Source organism: Cervus elaphus, chromosome 9 (assembly GCF_910594005.1).
Source record: "Cervus elaphus chromosome 9, mCerEla1.1, whole genome shotgun sequence".
NCBI lineage: Eukaryota > Metazoa > Chordata > Mammalia > Artiodactyla > Cervidae > Cervus > Cervus elaphus.
The window spans coordinates 42141392-42166210 of record NC_057823.1 but is presented as its reverse complement, the minus strand read 5'-3'; the positions used below and the strand labels follow the sequence as shown (position 1 = coordinate 42166210).

The following is a 24819-nucleotide window of genomic DNA, read 5'->3' as shown; positions in this document are numbered from 1 at the left end:
GACTTCCTAGGGAGGGGGAAAATAAAACTTTTTCCTCTACTTTCTAAGGTTTAGTGGCCAGGAAACTGCAAATTGAACCAATAGAAGACAGATTAACAGGTGAAAATTTTTTATTTTGTATGCCTATGGGATGCCTCACAGGAATGAAAACTAGAAAGCAGTCAGATCCAGAGATTTATATACCATTTTAACCACGTGCATGTATGCTCAGTCATGTTAGACTCTTTGCGATCCCAAGGACTGTAACCCACCAGGCTCCTCTGTCCATGGAATTTTTCAGGCAAGAATACTGGGAGTGGGTGGCCATTTCTTCTTCCAGGGGATCTTCCTGTCACAGGGATCAAACCAGAGTCTCTTGTGTCTACTTCACTAGCAGGCAAATTCTTTACCACTGCACCGCCTGGGAAACCCATTTTAACCACAGGCAGTTCATTTATGGAGAAATGACAAGAGGATTTTGAGCTTCAAGGGCTAATAAATTGTGGGAAGGTAGATATGTATAGAAACTAATGGAAGATAAAGATTATTTAGTTAAGTTCGCTATGCTGTCTCTGGGCTGATAAGAGTCTAGAGTTCTGTCTGGTAATTAAGTCACCTTACCTCCCTGGTAGGAGGGGAGGCACACTTGCACAGAGGAACATTTACGGCCTGCCTTTAGGCAAATGGGGGGAGGGTACTTTTTTTTTTTTTTGCAGTCTTCCTGTTTATCCATTCCCTACAACTCAAAAAGATCCTTGGGCCAAAGTGGTGTATTTCAGGGTGGCATATTTCTTGCCCACTTTAAGACCAATATCAATTTCTCTCCTGCGGGCCACTGAGAGGAGAGCCTGTGACTTCCTGAGCCTTGGCTTCCATTCTGTGGAACTTGGAGGACAGATTTCCCCCACACTGGCCTCTGGCTAGCAGTAAAGCCACTTGAGAAATGTAAGCTCTCAGGTCCCACCCTAGACCTGTAGAGGCAGAATGTGCATTTTTACCAAGATGCTTTGAGTGATATGTATCCAAGTTTGAGAAGTCCAGCTCCAAATTGATTCAACCTTAGAAGTTTTTTTTTTTCCTTTTTGGCCACACTGCATAGGATTTAGGACCTTAGTTCCCTGACCAGGGATTGAACCCATGCCCCCTGCAATGAAATCAGGGAGCCTTAACCCCTGGACTGGCAGGGAAGTCCCTGAAATATTGTGTTTATTTTTATTTTTAACTTTTTCGGCATTGATATCAAATTTGGGGAAGATTGCCAGAATAGTAGACTTGCAAATAGCCTTACTTTATTTATTTGTAATTTTATTTTTATTTTTTGGCTGTGCTGAGTCTTCATTGCTGCCAGGTTTTCATCTAGTTGTGGTGAGCAGGGGCTGTAGTTATGGTGCACAGGCTTCCCATTGCAGTGGCTTCTCTTGTTGCGGAGCATGGGCTCTAGGGCTCAGGCTTCATGTGGGCTCCGTAGTTGCAGCTCCTGGGCTCTAGAGCACAGGTTCAATAGCTGTGACACATTGACTTAGTTGCTCTGCGGATCAGGGATCGGACCCATGTCTACTGCACAGGCAGGCGGACTCTCTACCACTGAGCCACCAGGGAAGCCCTGGTCCTTTGCTTTAATTCCCCCATTCTCTGTCACTTTCTCTCGCTTGTCCCTCCCTCCATCCCTCCCTCCTACTGTCTTTCTGTCTCTGCCTCACCCCTACCCACTGCCCCACCTCGTTTTTTCCCCCAGAATTTTTAGGGAGTTATATGCAGACATTCTACCCCTTTTATCTCTTTGTTCATGCCAAGGGGGCATATTTCCTAAAAGCCAGGGCAGTTCCTTGCATAACCATAATGCAATTACTACATTCTGGAAATTCAGCATTGAAATAGTGATCTTAGAGCATCATGCTTCCCAGTTAGTTGTCCTGTGTCCAACATTTTCTCCTTGAAATTTCAGTGTTTGTCACAGTGTCAATAGTTCTGAAGAGTGAAGACTAGTTGTAATGCAGACTCTGCTCAGATAAGTTTTAACTTGCATTGAGATTCAGGTTACATGTTTTGGTGGAAGTGCCAAGCTGGGTTGTGTCTTTCCCCATGTGGCATGTTTTGGCCATTGAAGGGGTTTTCCCCATATGGGTGATGCCAGCTCTGACCTCGGGGGTAAGGATCTCAGGTGATTTTTAATGTGACCCACATATATAGAATTTATGTATAATTGTTACATATATATTTTTTTATATTAATGTTTTTTAAATCTTTGCTGAAATGATGGCTGAAGATGGTCTCTATATTTTCACTTTTTTTAATCTAGTTTTTGTGCTAAAATTTGCATACAACACACCTATTTTTGGACATGAATCTGAGTAAACTTTGAGAGATGGTGGAGAAGAGGAGCCTGGCATGCTACAGTCCTTGAGGTTGCAGAGTCAAGACATGACTTAGCGACTGAACAACAATAACACCTGTTTTAAATGTAAAGTTTAGAGAGTTTTTGACAACTGTCTACACATGTAACCATTAACCAATCAAGATATAAAACATCTCCATCATCCTAGGAGTTCCCTGTGTCCTTCTGCATGCCCTCTCTCCCAGACCAGCATTGATTTCCTTTTTGTCCCAATAAGGTTTGTTCTTGTTTTAAAATTTTTTTTTTTTTTTTTTGCTGAGCGAAGGCAGCCCCCAGGAGCGGCCGCCCCCACCCGGCGCCGGCCCGCGCGCGCTTGTTTTAAAATTTTATATAAATGGAATCCTACTGTATGATAGAGGAGTCAGGCTCCTCTTTCTCAGCCCAGTGATTTAAGCATCATTCGTCTTGTGTGTATTAGTAGTTTGTCCTCCGTTGTATAGCTGCGTCACAATTAATTTATCCAGGGTGATTCTCTGGCAGTCCAGTGGTTAAAACTCCCCTCTCTCACTGTGGAGGGCCCACACCGGTTGGGTAACTAAAATCCCACAAGCCACATAGTGTGGCCAAAAACAAACACACATAGTTGCTTTATCCACTGACCTGTTGGTGAATATTTGGGTCACTTCAGCTTTTGAATGTTATGAATGAAGCTTTTATGAACATTCATATGCAAGTCTTTTTGTGAATGTATGTTTTCCTTTCTCTTGGGCAATACCTAGGAATGAATATGGTATATACACTTGCCATAGGGGAAGTGTATATGTAATGAACTACAGGAGAACTGGCTGTTTTCTATAGTGATCTAACCACTTATTCTCCTACCTTCAATGAATATGAGTTCCAGTTTTTACATATCTTCACCATAACCTGGCACTGTCATTTTTAAAAACATGTATTTTGGTTATTGAAATAGATATCTTAATGTGGTTTTGATTTGCACTTCTCTGTTGACTAATGAAGTTGGATATCTTTTCATGTGCCTGTGCATCATTTCTGCATCTTTTGTGAAGTGTCCAAACGTTTTCTCTGCTCATCAGGTTGCTGGTCTTATTGCGTTTTAGGAACTTTTTAAAGCATACATGTTCTAGATAAGTCCTTTGTCAGATACATGTATTGAAAGTATGTTTTACCAGTCTTCAGCTTGCCTTTACATTGTTTTAATGATGTCTTTTGAAGATCGTAGCTTCCCTGGTGGCTCAGAGGGTAAAGCATCTGCCTGCAATGCGGGAGACCTGGGTTCAATCCCTGAGTCGGGAAGATCCCCTGGAGAAGGAAATGGCAACCCACTCTAGTACTCTTGCCTGGAAAATTCCATGGGCAGAGGAGCCTGGTAGGCTACAGTCCATGGGGTTGCAAAGAGTCAGACATGACTGAGCATCTTCACTTTCACTTTTGAAGGTCATATATCTTCAATTTTAATGAGATTGAATTTATCAGTTTTTTCTTTTATCATTTAATACTTTTTGTGTCCTATCTAGCAAATCTTTGTCTAGCCTATGGCCACAAATATTTTCCTACTGTGTGTTTCATAGTTCTGGGTTTTGCATTTAGGTCTTTGCTTTTTTTTTTTTTCCTCTTTTTTCCCCTCTAGCTGCAATGAGCAGCATGTGGGAATCTTAGCTCCCTGACCAGGGATTGAGCCCCCCTGCCATGGAAGCATGGAGTTTTAACCACTGGACAGCAAGGGAAGTCCCTTTGGTTCCTTTTAAAATTATATTTTGTGTATGGTATGAGGTGTAGGGTTTGTGTTTTGTTTTGGTTTTATTTTTTTATGTTGATATTTAGTTATCACAATTTACTGAAAGATTTCCCTTTCTTCCATTGAATTGCCTTGGTACCTTTGTCAAAAATTGATTGTCCACATATGTCTGGACATCTGGGCTCTATATGGTGCACTGATTTATGCTTTGATCCTTTGTGTCAAGAACACTGTAACATTATACTGTGTCTTTGCAGTTGGTAGTGAGTCCTCCAGTTTGACTTTTGTTTTACAGAGTTCTTTTGGCTACTCTTAAGTTCTTAGTATGTCATAAATTTTCGAATCAACTTAAATAAATAAAGCCTCCTGGAATTTTTATATGGAATTTCACTGAATTTATAGATCATTGTGGGGAAATTGACATCTTAACAGTATGAAGTCTTCCCATCTAGAAACATTTAAATCCTTCCATTTACTTAGTTCTTCAGTGTTTGGATAGTGTACATATTTAGTAAACATTTTCCTTAAGAATTTCATGATTTTTTATGCTATTGTAAGTGGTATGTTTTTTTAATATTTCGTCTTCCACTTGTTCATATATAGAAATAAAATTGATTTTTGAATGTTGACTCTCTATCCAGCAACCTTGTTAATTTTACTTGTTGGTATAGAAGCTCTCATGAAGATTCCAGGGGATTTCTGTGATTGGATTGTAGGACTTTTGACCTCTGGGCTCAAGTGAAATTTATCAGCTTTCTTTTTGAAACTTCATCAAAGTGAACATTGGTACTGGTATTTTATATACATTTTTTTCATGTACTAGTAAAGATGAATTTTTTTTATATGTTTTAAAATACTTACTTGGTTCCCTCACTTTTTTTTTTACTATATTAGGAAGCTTTACCAGTTGTGTTGTAAGGGCTCCATATATTTTAAGTACTCTTTGCCTTTCATTAATGGTGCATCTCTGTTCCCAATTTGTCATTTGTCTTTTAATTTCATTCATGCTGTTTCATCACTGTGAATATTTATAATTTATGTGGAGTATCTGCCAATTGCTTTTTCATATGGCCTCTCTGTTTTTAGTGCTTGAAAGCTTTTTGGTTGGGAGTTGGGCTTCAAGTTGTTTTTTTTTTGTAGTAATTATGATAAAAGATCAAAATCTAGTTTTATTTCTAAGTAGTTACCAACTGTATCAGGCACATCAGATGAAAATAATATTTTTCCCCCACTGGTTAGGGTCCTGTTTTTACTTTTAGATTTTTTCCGTAAGTAAAATTTATTAATTAAATTTTTACATATTACCAAATTTTGTTTCTGAACTTTTTCTTCTCTTCTCTGTTGGCCTGTTTTTGTTCCAGAGCCACATTTCTGATATTGAAGCTCTTTTCTAAAATGATCACCCTACTAACTTGTTAAACATTTTCTTGCAATCCTTTCTATGTCACTAATATTACTGATTACTCATACAACCATAAAGTGATTGACGCATACTTAGAATTTTTCTAATTGAAATCATATTATTTTTTATTTTATGATTGTTAAGTATAGCCACAGTTAATAACAAGCTGATTTTTTTTTTAAAAAAGAAAGAACAAACTCATCATTAGATAAACAAGCATCTTCTCAACATTGCTGATTATTATTGTTGTTGTTTAGTCTCTAAGTTGTGTCTGAGTCAATCCCACCAGGCTCCTCTGTTCATGGGATTTCCCAGGCAAGAATACTGTAGTGGTTACCATTTCCTTCTCTAGGTGTTCTCAACCCAGGGATTGAACTCATGGCTCCTGAATTGGCACATGGATTCTTTACCACTGAGCCACCAGGGAAGCCCTAAGCTAATTATCAGGGAAATGCAAATCAAAACTGCAGTGAGGTTACCACCTCACACTGGTCAGAATGGTCATCATTAAAAAATCTCCAAATAATAAATGCTGGAGAGCGTGTGGAGAAAATGGAACCCTCCTACCCTGTTGGTGGGAATGCAAGCTTGTGCAGCCACTGTAAAAAATACAGTGGAAAAAAATGTATGGAAACATATGGAGGGTCCTCAGAAAACTAAAAATAGAACTGCCATATGGTTCAGCAATTCCACTCCTGGAAATAAACCTAGACAAAACTATAGTTCAAAAAGATACATGCACCCCGGTGTTCATAGCAGGACTGTTCACAATAGCCAAAACATGGAAACAACCTAAATGTCCTTGGACAGATAAATGGATAAAGAAGATGTGGTACATGTATACAATGAAATACTACTCAGCCATAAGAAAAAAAAATGGAGCAACATGGATGCAACTAGAGATTACCATACTAAGTGAGTCAGAAAGAGAAAGACAAATACCGTATGATATGACATGTGGAATCTAAAAAAATGGCACAAATGAACCTATCTACAAAATACAGACTCACAGACATAGAGAACAGACTTGTGGTTGGGGAGGGATGGAGGGAGAGGGTTGAACTGAGATTTTGGGATTGGTAGATTCAAACTCTTACATTTAGAATGGATAAACAAGGTCCCACTGTATAGCACTGGGAACTATATTCAGTATCCTGTGATAAACCTTTATGGGAAAGTGTGTGAAAAAAAGGAATGCATATTTGTGTATAACTGAGTCCGTACAGCAGGGACTGGCACAACATTGTAAACCAACTATACTTCAGTGAAAACTAGCATAAATAAATAAATAAATGGACCTCTTAAGACAAAACCCAATTGCCCAATAAATCCACAAAGAGATGTTCATTGAGCTAAGGGGAGTTACACTGCTATGATTGCCTCATACCCACAGTGTTGCTAGAACCTTAGATTTTTCACAATACCCAGCGTATTGGCAAAGGTGTATGGAAATAGGCATGCCAGTGGGCTGCCAGTGGGAATGTCCTTTAGGTACTCTACCTGCAAACCAGTGTGGAAATACTTAAGATTAGTCAAAATGTGTGTTCCCATGGCTCCCTCTGCATATATACTCTGGAGACACTCTCACACATGGACGAGGTGACAGATGAGAACTTACAGAACAGTACTGTCATTTCATGCTATATTCATATGTACTGGGAGTTTGAAAGACATGCATAGAATATTAAACACCAATTCCATAGTGAAGCCTCCTTCTAGGAAGGTTTAGTGGTGGGACCTTCATTTTTACATACATCTCTGATGATTTACTAGAAATAGAATTACTAGATCACAGGGTATCCTTCTGCTAGTTCAAGTGTTCATTTTTCTCAGTTGTGTATAAAGGCCTACTTTTCTACATCCTGAAGTACCTGGGGGAGAATCACACTTAATTTTTTCTGATCAAATGGATTTGGGCCAAAAAAAAAAATTATAAATAAGTAATTGTAAGCATACACCTATGGTTATATGAACATAAGACTGTTGAATTTTATTTATATTCGGATGATTGACATTTTAAGGCAATGCATGTTTAGAAAGACTTCTAGGGGCCTATTAGAAAGCTTTAACCCAGCAAATTCCAATCTTGACTTCTTGTCACAGTTACCTGTATAACTCTTCATGGTTTTTTTCCTTGAAAGGATAATGCTATTTCATAATTCAGAAGATGCTTATTGAACCAGTGTTGTTTCTTGGCTATTGTAGAACAGTTTCTTGCCCATGGCTTTGTTGACATTTTGGCTGGATAATTCTTTGTCACGTTGGCTATCTGGGGCACCACCACCCAGGGACGTGTTACGCGGCATCCTTGGCCTTCACCCCCTCGATGCCAGTAATGCCTACCCCTCAGTGGTGACAAAAATGTCTCCAGACATTGCCAGACATCCTCTGAGCACAGTCAGTCCCCCTTGGGTGAGAACCACTGTGCTAAAAAAAAATAAAATAAAATAAAAAATTGTACTGATGTAGGAGAATAACTTTTTAGTAGGAGATTCACATTGATGCATGTTGGGATGAAACGTACTGTGGACAAAATGTTAATTTATTGACTCTAGCTGCAGAGTTGTATATCCTTCATGTTTATTGTATTACTCTGTTTTCTCTAGGCTTAATTTGAAAAATTAAAAAGTGTGTATGTGGCTGGGAGGAAGGGTCCTAAGATACTGGAGGAGATTCACTGAAAACTCTCCTGGGACTCCCCTGGTGGTCCAATTTTTAAGATTCCTTGCTTCTAATGCAGGATACATGGGTTCAATCCCTGTTCAGGCAATTAAAATCCCACATACTGCATGGTCAAAAACAGAAAACTAACAAAAATTTTCCTTACCCAGCCTTTCCCATGCCCCTTCTTCCTGGCACCTGGCCCCAGGGCAATCATATATGGCTATAACTGGTAATATTTTGAAGTCTTTTCCAATTAAATGTATAAAGGACTTTTTTTAAAAACCCCGAACAGAATTTTATTTTAAATGCTTTGTGATTAAAACCTTTGCAGAAAATATGTGCACGTTAAGCTAATGTATAGTGCATGCTGAGTAGAAATGTATTTATGTATTTCTGTTCTGGAATTAGAAGGTGCAAACAGAAATGTCAACTAGACCAGTAATTGTCCATCTTTCACATTTTACATCTCCCAACTATTCTGTCAAATGATCGAGGTTCCAGATTACTACAAACAAAATGAGTAATTTTTCAGTGACATTTACATTTGCCATTAATCTATTGTCATATTAGTATTTACAGGAAATTTGAGAACCTAGCATCATGCTCTAACTGGCAAAGAATTGTAATTCCATATTGTAAATGACTTCCTTATTTTTATGGTCTCTTGATATTATGTGGATGTGCCATCATGTCACAAATAAAAGTTAATTTTTGATACATTCCCATGGTTCGTGACACAAAGTATAAGAAAAGTCTCAATATTACACTTATCTGGAAAGTCCTAGCTCACTCTGCAGAAGCAGCCAATGGTCAAGACTTCTAGGTAGAATCTAGACCATCTTTGCACAGATGCTTTTTTCATGTAACAATACACCTTGGAGGGCTTCCTACTCAGGACAGATAAGCTCTTATTTTTTTCTAATACTGGTGATTATGCCTTATAGGATATCCTGCAGCGTACGTAAACAGTCTTCTGTTGAGCATAAATGTTGTTTTCAACTTTAACTATCATCACCAGTGCTGCAGCAGAGGAGCTCATATAGACCTTATGCTGCACATGTGCAGAATAAACTCCAGAACTGGGATCTCTGCATTACATGGATCATTTGGAGACATTCTGCATTTGCCTGTTTGGGGTTGTAGATATGCAGCCTCTCCAGCACTGTGTAGGAAGACCTGTCCTACACATCCTTGGCCACCCTGTGAGGTAGCCACTGTTTGGATTCTGCCAAACCATATGCATCTGAGGGTGGATCTCAGGCTAGAACTGGGGAGACTGTGAGCTCTGCAGCAGCCTCTCTGCTTTGTCTTTCTCCCAGCTGTATACGTTGCTAGGGGCTCTGCCTCAGACTCATCTTCCTTCCCGCATCCCTCCCCTAGCTTGTGCCTGGATTGAGGTGTACTTGTTCTGTGGTTTCAGAACCGGGTTTCTCCTTTCAAGGATATGATCTTCTGCTTCTCAGAAGAGGACTGGTCCCTTCTAGACCCTGCCCAGACTGGCTTCTACGGAGAGTTCATCATTGGAGAAGACTGTGGGGTCTCCCTGCCTGCAAGTAAGACTTAACTCAGCTCTCTCCTGAGACCAGGGACCTGGGGGCCCACATCTTACCTCACTGTTCACCCCCACTCCCTAATGGGACGCGCCTGTGCCCAGTGGTGCCAGGGCCACTCTGCAGATTAACCATTGCCTGGTGTATCACGTGAAAGTTAGGCTTGTTACCTGACTGTTTTACATACACACCAAATATAACTTGTATCCCTTGCATTTGCTCTTCTATCGTTCTTACTCTGACTCTTTTCATTGCTGGTTTTCTGGTAGGCCTGAAAGAGTTGTCCCAAGCCCACAGCTTCCCCCTAGTGTCCACTCCCCTGCCCTCTCCCCGCCTGCCCTGGCCCTTCCACTTTCCCTGCATGGCCCCTTTTGGTGGTCTCGGTGTGTTGTGCGTCCCTCCAACTTCTCTCTCCTCTACTGTCTCAGAGTCACCACTGTCCTCCCGCTTTGGTTTCCTGCGGGAGCAGAGGCCTGATGAATGCATATCCTTCCCTTTTCTGTGAATAGATGATGCAGCTGCCCAGCTGGATCTCTCCCAGGGAGAAGAGAATGAGCCACGTGTTCCAGAGTTGCAGGACTTCCAGGGGAAGGACATGTCCCAGGTCTCCTACTTGGGTGAGAATGATACCAGAACTCAGTGGAATGCAAGGCTGCTGCTGGCCAGAGGCAGGCCTGCTCCTTCTACCACTCTCTGACCATGTCTCTGACCATGACTATCACCCCTGGACCATGTCTTGGTAGAATGAGTCCTGCCTCATCCCTCATTCCTTACAGAAAAAATGTGGTATTTCAGTTTTCCCAGGTGTGGGGATTGCCCTCTTTCAACCAGGAACTAGGATATGATGGGAATATCTTTCTCCTCTGCTGTAAGTAACATCTGGCTTGTGGTAACAATGCAGTGACCGCTTTATAAGTAAGGTCAGATGCTCTCCAAAAGTCAGGTGGGAGAGGAGGAGGGCATGCCACCTCTGGCTGGGCATTGGGCACAGTGCCTCTGGGTGCCTCACCTGTCTTCTTCCAGCCACATACTGCAGGTAGTGTAAGGAAACTGAGGCTTGGGGAGGTGCTGGGGTTTGGTTGACGTGCCACAGCTCAGCAGCAGCATTTCCCACCCCCCTACCCCCACCCCCAGCTTTCCATGTCACCAGAGCTTGTGTTTGTAACCACTGTGCTTTAATGCCTTAAGATGCCTGCTTCTTCAGGGGAAAAGCTTTGTACCATGCCAGCAGTACCCCCAGGCCTCCTTTCTCTTAGGACTTTGAGCTGGCACAGAGCAGATCAGTATTTCACTCGCCACCCCCACCTGGAACAAGCAACCAGGGCCTCTGGTGTGCTCAGTTTCCCATCCCATCTCTGCCCCAGCAGACTGTCCAGACTATGTTTATGCAGTGTCTGTGTGGAGAACTGGAAATCCCACCACAGAAAGTGAAAATGACTGCATGGATGCCAGTTACTTGTCCACAGTCAAGTGGATGGGGCAGAACCCAGATCCACGTTCATTCTGTCTAGCTTCAAAACCCATGTTCATGGTGTTGGCCCATTTTGCCTACAGGTTTATTTGCTCATCAGACATTAATTTACTGAGTGACTGCCCTGAGAGGGAGCCCAGGCCTGCTCTCGCATCACAGCCTGGCATCTCTTAAGATGCCTCTTCCAGGTAGTGCTGCAGCAGCAGAAAAAATGAATTTTTCATTTTCTTCTCTGGAAAGACTTTCCAAGTCTCCAGCCATTCCAGGTAGAAGAAAGAAGAAAGCGGGATGAGCTGCAGGTGCCAGAGTTCCAGACAAGCCAGCAGACAGTGCTCCCTCAAAGCACCTGCCCAGGTAAAGGAATTCTTAGGAGGGTGTGGGGGTGGGTGCCCCTGTGTGTGATGAGTGGCTTGAGTGTGTATATATGTGTGTAGTATGTGTGTGCATGTAGCATGCGGGTATGATGTGTACATGTGTATCTGTGTATGTGTGTGCATGAATGTGGTAGTAGGATGTATGGTGTATATGTATGTAGTATGTTTGGTGTATTGTGTGTGAATGTGTACATGTGTAGGGTATATGGCATGTGTTGTATACATGTGAGCATGCCTGTGGGCATTTGTGTATGTGGTACATATATGTTTATATAATGTCTGCTGTGTTGTGTGTGTGAAATTGTGCGTGTGTGGTTATGTGCATGCATATGTGTTGTGTATGTATATACATCTGTGCTGGTGATGGTGGGGGTGGTGTAGGTTTAGGAATTGAGCTTTCTAAAATTTCTGCTGACAGTTCCTGAGAGTTACTGAGGCTGCCTGCCCTAGGTTTGTTTTTCTAGGATCTTTTCCAGCTGACTCCCAGTCTGAGTCTCTCCCCTCCATGCCTTTCTCTTGTGGGTTGGTTGAGGCAGGGTGCTGACAGAGTGCTTTTGGACACATGGTCTGTGTATTTCTTTTCTGTGCATATAAGACCAGAGTCCCTGGACAATGTTGCAATTAAAGAACAGGTTAGCAGAATGCTAAAAGGAGGACCACTGGAGAGTGTGCTCAGCACCATTTAGACTCTGAGTCTCTAGTCCTTACTTAAATCCACTGTGTCACAGAGGGTTTTTTGCAAGTACAGTGACTCATGCACAATTTGATACCATTCAGAGGCAAGATTTGCATGATATTCTGGTATTTCCACCTAGTATCATGCAGAGTTCACAGTCATTTGTATTCACCCCCTATCCTGTGTAGACTAAAGGGATTTTCTGTTTTTGTAAATCTACAGCAGATCTAGGTTGAGAGTCCTCCCTCCCCACAAGCTTTGATGCCCTGGTTTTCTGAGGAGCCTGCTTCTGCATGCCGAGGGTGATCATCCCTGTGTGGCTCATTCCTAGTTCAGCTTGATTCTCAAGATGAAGTTTGAATCCTCTCTGCTTCTGCCTGCTCACAGGAGGTCTCAGCCCTGGCAGCATACTTACAGAATGTGGATTTTCATTACCACAGGGGAGTTTTCACTCTCCCATTGCTGAGCTCTGATACTGAATCTATTTTGAAATGAGAAGAAGCTAAGGGTTGCTATCTATCTAAGATCAGTGAGAGATGATAAATTGCAGAGAATAGGCACCATTTTTATTTTGGTAGTTCTTCCCACACCTTCTCACAGCAGGTGAAGGGTCTGCATCGCCACATCCACACTCACAAAGGACCCTTCCAACCAGTTCCATTTGTGTCAGTCCAACCAGCACATTATAATGCTACCACTGAGACTGAATATCTTTTCTTGTTTATTGTGTTTTTTCTGTGAATTGCCTAGTGAATACTCTTTGGTCCTTTTCTTTTTTCTTCATTTTTGCCCTTCCCCCTTCACATTTGATAAGCTCTGTGTCTTTATGTCCCAAGCACTGCAGCAGTATAAGGTCTTTACGTGATTATATTCATGTATCTTTATGTACCTTCTGAGGTAGGTATCATCCTAGTCAGCATAGGCTACTAGATCAGAATAGCGAAGAGATATGTTCTGTTAAACAGTATAAATTTATTTCTCAAGTTCTGGAGGTTGAGAAGTGTGAGATCAGGTCAGCAGCAGATTCAGTGTGTGGTGAGGACTCTTCCTGGCTTGTAGTTGGCTTCCTTCTCCCTAATGCACTCACATGACCTTTCCTTGCTACACAGAACTCTTGTCTCCTCTTCTTATAAAAGTACTAATCCCATCACAAAAGTCCCACCTTCAAGATCTCATATAAACCTAATTACCTTCCAAAGACCCCACTTCACAAACCATCACATTGGGAATTAGTGCTTCAACATAAAAATTTTGGAAGGACACAAATCCTTGGCCCATAGTATCAGACTGAGGATCTGAACCCATGTGATTAAGAGACACCATGCTCTTTATTCCATAGCTGCTTGTCCTTTCCGTGAATTGCCTCCTAAGTGCATGCATGCGTGCTCAATCACTTCAGTTGTGTCCGAGTCTTTGCGACACCATGGACTATAGCTCGCCAGGCTCCTCTGCCCATGGGATTCTCCAGGCAAGAATACTAGTGTGGGTTGTCATGTCCTTCTTGAGGGGATTGTCCCAACCCAGGATCTATCCTGCATCTCCTGTGTCTCCTGCATTGCGGGTGGATTCTTTACTGCAGAGTCATTGGGGAAACCTTGTCCTAATTATTTGTACATAATTCTTACTACTTTTTAACTTTCTTTACGTGTCTTTTAGCACATAATTTTTAAAAATTATTTATTTCTTTATTTTTGATTGTGCTGGGTCTTTGTTGCTGCTTGCCAGCTTTCTCTAGTTACAGTGAGCAGGGACTTCTCATCACTGTGGTGCATGGGCTTCTCATGGCGGTGACCTTTCTTGTTGTGGAGCATGGGCTCTAGGCACTCAGGCTTCAGTAGCTGTGTCGCATGGGATTAGTTACCCTGTGACAACATGTGGGATCTTCCTGGAGAAGGGGTCAAACCTTGTCCCCCACATTAGCAGGCGGATTCTTAATCACTGGACTACCAGGGAAGTCTGCACATAGATGTTCTTTTAAAAAACATTTTAAATATGTAAATACAGTTATTCATCTCTTTTTTGTGTATCTTGCTTTAGAAAGCCCCCCAATCCTAACGTTATAAGGATATATTTGTTATGATGTCTTTATTTACTTATTTTTTTACATATAGCTTCCTATCCTCCTGCTTCTCTCCTTAGCACCTCCACCTGACAGGAAATGATTTATTCCCAGGCCATAGCTTGCCCTTCTTGAGGAGTTAGCCATCAACCTGGTTATGAGCTTTTTGCTCTTAAAAGTACAAAGCAGCCTTTGTTCCCTGGCCTTGGAAGAGCATGGTCGTAGTCTTAGGTTCACACCCCTACCCCCACCCCCAGTTAAGCGCAGTTCCCCTGAACCTTGGGCTATTTTATCTCTGTTTTACATTTTTCTCCTGTAAGATAGAGATAATAGTCAAGTCTACCTTATGGGGTTATTGTTGAAGATTGATACAATACAGGTAAAAGCACTTACAGCTAATAACTTTTCCCTATTTTCTCTACTGTTACCCTAACAGTCAGTTTAGCTTCTCTTTTGCCCTGCACCTTCCCCGCATCACCCATATTTATCTCAGTGCTGAGCTGAGACATCCCTAGTGTTACTCTTTCTCTGCAGTGTTACGGACACACCTCTGTAAGTCTTATCTCATCTACTAGAAATTCTTTACACTGTTGTGTCAATGGCACACAGCAACATTATTGTTGAATTATTTCCCCCTTTTTAGAAACTATGCATCCATTTTTAGTCACTTCATCTGATTTCAGGGGGCTGTTATCCCATACGTGGGCTTCCCAGGTGGCACTAGTGATAAGGAAACCATCTGCCAATGCAGGAGACCTAAGGCACGCAGGTTCGATCCCTGGGTTTAGAATACCCCCTAAAGGAGGACATGGCAACCCACTCCAGTATTCTTGCCTGAAAAATCACATGGACAGAGGAGCCTGTGGGCTACAGTCCATAGTGTTGCAAAGAGTTAGACACGACTGCAGCGACTTAGCACACATGCATGAATCCCATATGTACTATATTAGTCTCCTAGGAATGATATAATAAAGTACCACAGACTGGGAGGCTCAAACAACAGAAATTGATTTTCTCAACATTGTGGAGGCTTAGAAGATTGAGATCAAGTTTTCAGTAGAGAGGTTTCTCCTGCGGCCTCTCTTCTTGGCTTGCAGACAGCTGTCTTCTCCCTATCTTTTTTTTTTTTAGTTGGACTCCTTGTGTCTTCTCATGGGCATCTCTCTGCATGTCTATGTCCTAATCTCTTCTTCCAAGAGGTCTCTTGCATATTATCTCTTGAAAGATCTTATCTCCAAATATAGTCACATTCTTGATTACTGGGGGTTAAGACTTCACCCTCTGTTCCCCCATAATCCATACTTCTTGTTCCCCTTTACCCTCTGTTCTCCCATAATTCATACTTCTCATATGCAAAATACATCCATTCTATCGCAACATCCCTTAATCTATTCCAGCATCAACTCTAAGTCCATAATTTAATCTAAATATCATCTAAATCAAAATTGAGTGAGATTCAGGGTATTGTCACTTCCAACTGTGAATCTGTAAATCCAGACATCAAGTTCAGTGCTTCCAAAATGAAATGGTGAGACAGGCATAGAGTAGACACTCTCATTCCAAAAAGAAGAAAGACTGATGGTTCCCAAGAAAGTGTGAATCCTAACAGGGCAAATTCCATTAGATTTTAGGGTTTGAGATTCATCTTTGGCTCAGTGCTGTGTCCACCCTGTGAGCCTGTGGATGCAGTGGCAGTTCTGTCAACCTCTGAACTGCCTTTGGGGCTGTCTTCCTTTTCTTTCAAGGATAATCCATGTTTGCATCCAGATATCTCTATTAGTTTGTTCTAGAAGTTTGATAGAGGTAATAGTGTTAGTCGCTCAGTCTAATCCAACTCTTTGACCCCATGGACTGTCTGAAGGCCTTCCTTTAGTCCATCTTCTTTCCTTTTTATTCCAAGATGGATATTCTCAGAAAAACTGTTGGCCTCCTATGAAATTTACAAGGGTTCAGGCCATCAGACAAGAGGGTCCTCTACAGACCATTCCTGGATTATCTCATCTCCACTCTTGGCTTCTTAGATGATCAACAGGATCCGTGGTTGTCCTGCCACATGCTTGGTATTCTCTCCAGAACATACTTTCTCATTTTTTGCAGGATAGATAGACTGAAAATGTTCTAAATCTTCATGTCTTTCCTTCCTACTCCCCCATCTCACGTTGTACCCAGTCCCCTCACACTTGTGCTCTGATGTATGGGTAAATACCCGCATAGACTCTGCCACTGCCCAGTGTCTCCTGCTTGCTATGGTATTGGGTCTTCCTGCTATGTTCTGTCCAGTTTCACCTGCCCTCACTTCCTTAAGCTGCCGGAACTCTCCTCCTTCCAGCAATTAAGTCCAGAATAACCATATTCCTATTATTGTATCAAAGGACCTGGCACCACTATCCCCCACCCCTGTTTTAGACCTGAGCCCCCCATTTCACAAAAATAAGGAAATGGCTGTAAGGAGAGCTGTGTAATGGGCTCTGGGCTGCAGGCAAGGACCTCATATCAGGGTCCCCACTGCCCACCCAACTCCTCCCCACAGTACATCTTTCCAACATCACAGACTCAAGATCCATTGAGTCAGCTTCAGTTAGTTTATAAAGTCCAGTGCATCTTTATGCATTACCACTAGTGGCTGTTGGTTGGCCTCTGATATGATACTGAAAGGGAGAGATGACCTTGGATAATCTGGGGCCTTTGAACAGCCCTAACATCACAGCAGGGCTCAATATCACTAGCCCTGAGCCCTTAAGCACGACGTGACCTGAGTTTGCCTATGTTTATAATGGCAAGTAGTACATCATTGGCTTGTGTCCAGGATCAAATGGGCTTGTGCATGTCAGAAGTCTTGTACAGCCCCTGGGGAATTTAAGTGTCTAGCATATAGTAGCTGGCAGCCTCCAGTCACTGTTTATAGAATACAGGACCCTTCTCTGTCTCAAGGCTTTTAATGCACCCTGACAATTTTTCCCTTGTCTGATTAAGAAAGGCAGAGTTAAGTGATGTGTAAATGGTCAAGGCTTACACGGATAGATACAACGTCTTAGAGCTTGGAGGGGTCTCAGTGGCTAGAAAAGAAATGAATAAAAGGACTGGGTCTGGGGATTTAGGAGAAAAAGGTAGAAAGAAAAAGGTATGCAGAATGGGTTAGCAGTGTGGCCTGTGCTAAGGGATTCCTTCTCACAAGACATACCACAGAGATACCTGCAGGGGAAGATTCCTTACAAAAATGTGGGTTTCTGGACCCACACAGAACCTCCTTGGGTAGGATTTGCAGGGGCTCGGGTGTGGCCTGGGCAGCACCACTGACCACCTCGTTGCTTTCTGGTAGTGGGAGGTGATGCACCATTCCCTGAGAACAGCCTGGATGAGGAGGTGACGATCGAGATTGTGCTGTCTAGCTCCGGAGATGAGGATTCCCAGCTCGGCCCCTACTGCACAGACGAGCCGCGGAGCCCCGCGGAGAAGCAGCACAGCCTCCCCACCTCCCACCGGAGCGGCATTGAGGCAGCGGGTGAGGTGCAGACCTCCTCTAAAAAGTCCTACGTGTGCCCTAACTGTGGCAAAATTTTCCGCTGGAGGGTCAACTTCATCCGACACCTGCGGAGCCGCAGGGAGCAGGAGAAGCCACATGAGTGCTCGGTGTGTGGGGAGCTGTTCAGTGATAGTGAGGACCTAGATGGGCACCTGGAGACCCACGAGGTCCAGAAACCGTTTAGGTGCGGTGCTTGTGGGAAGAGCTTCCGCCTCAACTCCCACCTGCTCTCACACAGGCGGATACACTTGCAGCCAGACGGACTCGAGTTAGTGAAGAAGAGAGAACAGGAGGCGTCAGGGACCACGGGTGGGGATTCTGACGACCCGCTGACAAAGGGCAAGGCCAAGCTACGCTGCCAGTGCTGTGATTGCGGGAAGGTGTTCCAGCGGCCTGAGCACCTGGCCCGGCACCGCAGTAACATTCACATGGACAAGTCCCGGCCCTTTCAGTGCAGGTACTGCGTCAAAAGCTTTTCCCAGAACTCTGACCTCCTCCGCCACCAGCGCCTACACATGAAGCGCCGGTCCAAGCAGGCTCTGAACTCCTACTGAGCCAGGGGCTTAGCACACATTTTTTGCGTGCAGCTCCAGCGTGGGTGGAGTGTATCCCACTTGTGCTTGGCACTGCCCAGTTTCAGACTCCTCCCCAGGACAGAGACCACGTCCTCCTGACCTTTAACTCTCAGGTAGAAACGAGATAGTGGCCAGTTAAGTATTTGCTCCAGGAGAGTGTGTCAGCACCAGCTTTGACTTGCCCATGTTTCGGGTCTAAGAGAACCCTGTTCAGGGCTTCCCACCTGGTGGAGGGACTAGGGTGCCCCCTACCACAGGGAACCTTTGAGGGGTCTGTCCCTTGCCAACTTGCAGTACACTCCCTTCCTGCCCCATCTGAATTCCTACCCCATCCTGAGGTCTGGAGGTAATTTCTCCCTACCTGACAGCAGGAAGCTGCAGGTGGGGTGATGGGTTAGGAGGAAGGTGGGGCTGGGTCTCTTGGCACAAGGGCAGCAGGGCCAAGCACACCAAGCCATGTCCTGTCATCAGAAGTCTGTGTCCCAGGCACCATCTGGTCCATGAGAACACCTCAGAATTATCAGATGGCCCTTCCAGGCTCAGAAGCCTTTGTGGGAGACTATAGCTTGCCAAAAGGGAACTCTTTCTTCTATGGTGGTGACTGGTTATTGGGAATTGTGAGCTCATTCAAGGCAAAACCCACATTAAGCCCACATTTTAATTTGTTTGTTGGCACACACTACAAAGAAAGTGTCCTTTCTTTGTACCCTGAAGGTCCTTGGTATACTTGGCTGTGGGATAGAAGTGACAACATCATCTTTTGAAAGGCGCTTAACTTTCCCTTCCCCATTGTATCATGTCTAGGAAAGGAGAGCTCAGGTCCCGTAAAGGAGAGCTCAGGTCCCATGAATGAGAAGTTCTTTTGTCTGGATGAGCTGAGCAGGAGAAACAGAACCTTTGATGAAGTCATTCTATATATATATATAAACTTCATGTGCCAGTTGTATTAATTCCTTAAGGCTGCTGTAACAAATTACCAAAAGCTGGGTGGCTCAGAACAACAGAAATTCATCATCTCAGTTCTGGAGGCCTGGAATCCAAGATTAAGGTGTCAGCAAGGTTGGATTCTTGTAAAGGAAGGATCTGTTCCTTGCCTCTCCTTTAGCTTCAGTGATTGCTGACAATTGTTGATGTTCTTTGTCTTGTCGAAGCATCACCCCACCTCCTCCTCGTCTTTACATGGTGTTCCTGTGTATGTGTCTGTCTCCATATTTCCCCTTTTTGTAAAGATAACAGTCATATGGAGTAGGGCCTGCCCTATTGATTCCAGACTGTTCTCATCTTAATTATATCTGCAATTTGGATATTATTGGAGATATCCAAATAAGGTCACATTGTGAGGTACTGGGGTTAGGACTTCAATATGAATTGGGGGGATGGGAAGACAATTTAACCCACAACACTAGGTAATCCTGAGGTTCTGCTGATATTTCTCATTCTTAGATGAATTAGTGCAAAGTTGATTTAGCTTACTCTGAGTTCCATTGGAAGCAGAACTCAGATTCAAGCTTCTGTTCCCAGGGTGGGGGATCCTCTGCAGAATACCCTTTAAAGTTCATTGCCTGGGGTTCTGGACTGGGAGTGACACTGGTAGTGAAGCCTCAAGCAATGAAAACCATCGTCTTGATCCTGAAAGACTGGTCAGATTGGCTCAGCTCAGTGATGAAAAAGCATGGAAGCTGTGGTGTATTGGTGGCTGAGTCAGAAAGCCGGCCACCAGGCCTGTGTTTTATATTTATATGTCAGGTCCCATTAGCAGACAGTAAGGCCGGGCAAATGAATGCAAGACCCTTTGCTCTTTGTCACTTCATTATCACATCAAGCGATAACAAACCCAATGAAATAGTTACAGTTTATAGTTATGATTACTGTGCCTGTATAGATGCATCTATATACCCAGGAACAGTAAATACAATAAAATAATTTGGTTATACCCTGAACAAAAAATAAACTATTGGGGCTCTTGGTTTTCTAAATAGTTTGCCTCTTGGGTTGACCTTGCCAGAAAAGAGGAAAACATGTATCTTGAAGGACAAGGGAGGAGAAAATTTCAAATAGAGGCCAGATTCTGTGAACATTTGCCCTACCCACCTATGCACTCTTGCCCAACAATTCCATTAAGGGAGGAAGTTATGAACTCACCCACTTCAGATATTTGTATAAAAGAAGAAAACTGTTCTGTTTAGTATATTTTATCTGTAAAATCAGATCATAAGTAAGACAAAAGGGGATGTAACAGAATTGAAACCTATGGGGAGGCTATGCATCTGATCATTACCCACCAAATATTGTGAGGGAGTATCAAATTCACTGATGCAAACCTGACCAAGGTACCTAGCTAATCAGAAGTTCACCTTCCCCCTGGATTCAGAAGCCCCTCTGGGTGGTGCAGCTCAAATCCCAGGTTCTTCCCATGCAGAGGAACCATTGAGTTCTGAAAAAAGCTTCTCCAGAAGATAGAACTGACCCACTTCATCCTTCCTACCCTCCCTTCCTGGGTGGCTGGGCAGACAGATGAGCTGTGTGTGTACCTTCCCATGGATGTTCAGAGACCCCACATCCAAAAAGCATCTGTCCTCCCTCTTCCTCTGATTCCTTGGCATTGTTCCCATAAATTCACAGGTGCAAAATAAAAATTTGACTTACTGAATTAATATTCGTGTTTGACTTTTCATTTTAGTTAAAAAAGTATGAGTAGCACAGCTGAGAGAGATAGTCAGTTGGCCTGACAAAGAGAACTTGAGGGCTTCCCTGGTGTCTCAGTAGTAAAGAGTCCGCCTGCCAGTGCAGGAGTCTCGGGTTCAATCTCTGATCTGGGAAGATCCCACGTGCCACAGAGCAACTAAGCCTGTGTGCCGCAACTGCTAAGCCTGTGCTCTGGAGCCCATGCTCCACAGTAGGAGAAGCCACCACAGTGAGAACCCTGTGCACCACAACTAGAGAGCAGCTCCTGCTCGCCACAACTAGAGAAAGCCTTTACGAAGCAAGGAAAACCCAGCACAGCGAAATACATTAAATTTTTAGAAGAGAACTTGAAGTGGGAAGATGCTGAAAATAGCCCTTCTGGATGTCAGGCATCACCTTATAAAACTTTTAGGCCTCAGGTAGTTGTGGTCACCTGATCTGATCACCTCTCTTTTTAGAAGAGAGAGGAAGTAATGGCCTTTTTTTTTTTTTTTAAATGTTTTGTCTTAGTTGTGGCATGTGGGATCTTTCTGGCGTGCAGGATCTTTAGTTGCAACATGTAAACTCTTAGTTGTGGCATGTGGAATCAAACCTGGGCCATGGAATCTTAGCCACTGGACCACTAGGGAAATCCCAGTAACCAGGTTCAGGATTAGGATACACTCCTGATCACACCATACCTGTTAGCTGTTTCACCCAACCTTAGCCATTTTCATACAACCTGAACTCCCCTTTCACTAAAATCTTATGTATTGCCCTTCCCCCACTGCCTCTTTGGAGCAGTCTCAGAGCTATCTGAGGTGCTGTCCCCCAGGCTGCAGTCCTCATTTTGCCCCCAAATAAAACTTACCTCGAAACTCTCAAGTTGCGCATCTTTTTTAATCGACAAACTCTTGATACAAGTGGAAGAGAAGGCACAAGTCTGTGCCAATCTTAGACTTGGAGATTGGTCCTGGTTGCTTTTCTCCCATGAGATAGTTTCTGTCCTCTACCAAAAGCAGAGTTTTGATCAGGTACAAACACTTCTGCTTGCAGTGTAATGCAGGGAATTTGATGACATTTATGTCACCTCTGCCCCCCACCCCCACACACACACACCCCATTCCATCAAACAAGCCCAGGTGTTTTTTTTCTGTTAGCAACAGAAGTTGATGCTGTTTTATAAGTAATAGTCAATGCCCACCAGTGCTCCAGTGCAAACAAGTCTACAGATTAGGTAGCATGTGTAAGACATCTTGGCCAGGAAATGAGCATCAGGATGAATTTTGGATGACCAGGCTCTCCTGCTGCCTCGCCCCACATCTAAGGCATCCAGCATCTGCTGGCTGGTTATTAAGGGTCATAAGTTCATCAAGTACAAAGCCCTGGGTTCCATCCAAACCTACTTTGACCATTCCATACAGACTGGGAATTTTATCCTCTAAACCATAGTCAACAACCAAGGTACCATGATTAATGTGCATATAATCACCAAGGTACATTGCAGTGTTATCAATTCCCCATAAAAAATGCAGATGAAATGGAGGACCAGATTCATATATAAGTGGGAAGGGCCAGGCTTCCCTTGTGTATCTAGGCTATAGCCAAGAATATTGAATTGGGAATCCAAGTTCTTGTTCTCAGAGCTAAAGAAAGAACTTCACAAACACTCAAGGTAGCAAGCAGACAGAATTTATTTCACAGAGAAGACAAGTACAAAACTCTCAGCATAGACATTGAGAGGGGGTGAAGTGTCCCCTGAAAGCGTTATCTTTAGTAGTTTATGTTCTTACTAGTATTAATCTATATGTCTCTGGTTGGCTCTTACCCTTGGCATATGTCATTTTTAACCAATCAACTTAAAGGTCACAGTTTTTATTGTAGCATTCCTTAGTTATCTTTTGATCCTCAGGTTTTAAGTTGTCTTAGACATTTAGTTGCCAGTGTGGCCCTTTTTTATGACCTCCAGCCATTTTACAATGGACCAGATGCATAAAGATTAATGATCACCAGTTGTTTTTCCCTTGGGCATGTGGAACAGTTAATTACTCCCCTTTTCTGGATCTGAGTGCTGATAATTTATCAGACCCAGAACACATTCCTCTGAGAGCCAGGAATTTGGGACAAAGGATATAATTTTAGGTTAATGGAGTGGGATGTTTATTGAAATAGGCTGAGATCTCAGAGTTCCTACACTAACTGCCTAACAATTTCTACCTCAATATTACAGGCAGGTTGGTAACCCTCACAAGTCAAAGGACTGTACTCTTAGCATGTAAGTAAATGGCAGGGGATTGCCGTTTTTCCATCACTCGCGAAAAAAAACAAAAATTTTTTTGGTACAGTTGTGTCTACACTAGCCTATTATATACAGGTCTTGCTACATCTTGTCAAAATATAAAGGGGCCAGGATACCTGCCCTGAAAATGTCGCAGGTCAGAAAAAGTGCAGATTTAATAGCTGGGGTAAATTGATCCTATCCAAATCAAGCTGCATCCCCTTTGAAGGTGTCTGTGTGCTCAGAAGAGATGGGAGCCTGCTTCCAGTCCATCTAAGGTAAATTCAAAACGAGATTTCTATGTATTTTTAAGTGTTTTCCCTGAGTATTTTTAAGGAAGAAGATCTGGGTGGAAAAGTGTGTAAACTCATATGGGAATCACACCTACAGTTTACATCTTCAGCACACTTTAAGTTGTCAAGTTGCAGATAGGGGGAGTGGGGTGTGGGGTTGCTGAGTGGCTGGACCAAATTTTATCTTGGACTCCCTTTGTTGCCACACATATTTTTCTAAAATGGCTTGCCTAATCTCAAGATGATATTCTGGAGTCACGATCTGGAAACTTCACTAGCAATTTCCTTTAATCATCTGCTCGAGAAGCCAAAAGTCTAACCAGATGTGCACTCACCAAATTTATAGAGGCAGAACCAGGTGTTCCAGCAAAGATGGCTACTGAAACAAGAGAGCCAGGGGCCCCAGCATCCTTAAAGCTCTCTCCCATGCCTTTGGAGAGTTTCATGTAGTTACCTTTGGTGACAACACATAACTTTGGCTTGGGCACACTCTCTCTCCTTCGAGAAAGTGCCAAGCAGGTAGGCAGTGTTGGAGTTCAGAAAGGGTGGCATAGATCCACACTGTAGTTGGGAAGGAGAGGTGGGCAGATACCTGGTGCATTCTCTCAATGCTTTCTCCATTGCTAATCACCAACAGCAGAAATCTCATTGAGTTTATCTGTCTACTTTGTCAGCTCAGGATCTGATACAGAGTGGGGTACTGATAATGTGCACCTTGTCACTTCTGCCCTCCTAAGAGAGACTGGACTCCTGTTGGACTCCTGAAAACCAGCTTGGGTCGAGATGCTGAGAAGAACCTGCTGCTATCCTGACACCACTTCTCTGACACCAACTGGGTGGGTGTCCACTGTGGACAGGGAATATCGCCTATCATTCCAGTAAACAAGGATCAAGCCAGTCAGTCACGGTAGCCCTACCATCCCCACCCACTACTCTCCTGACTGCGTCCTGAGGGGAATTCATGAGAGAGAAAATCAGGAAGCATTGTGTGCTTTGCATACTGGCCCTATACAATCAAGATGCATATCTAAGGAATAATTTATTCTTTTCTTACAGAAAAGCACTAAAATCATTAAGTTGAGATGTCATTTTGTGATTAGCAGTAATAATGCAGTTACTCTCCCACTAGGATGGACAATCTGAGAACATGGAACACAAGATTTTTGTTTTATTCACTTTTTTGGGTGGAGTAGAGGTTTTTTATTGGTTGTTTTTTT

The 24819-nt window shown here is 43.1% G+C and overlaps 1 protein-coding gene across 4 annotated transcripts in view; it reads left to right on the top strand.

The window, feature by feature from the left end:
• ZNF496 (zinc finger protein 496) overlaps positions 1-21021 on the top strand; it is a 44677-nt gene extending 23656 nt beyond the window's left edge. For 2 of the 4 annotated variants that reach the window (XM_043912476.1, XM_043912473.1), the window contains exons 5-8: positions 9560-9692; positions 10199-10306; positions 11401-11514; positions 17589-21021. In XM_043912476.1, the coding sequence (XP_043768411.1) occupies positions 9560-9692; positions 10199-10306; positions 11401-11514; positions 17589-18346 (1113 nt within the window). In that variant the 3' untranslated portion in view covers positions 18347-21021. The remainder of the gene's footprint in view (positions 1-9559; positions 9693-10198; positions 10307-11400; positions 11515-17588) is intronic. The other 2 variants (XM_043912477.1, XM_043912474.1) reach the window with 2 other exon arrangements.
• The last annotated feature ends 3798 nt before the right edge of the window (positions 21022-24819 follow it).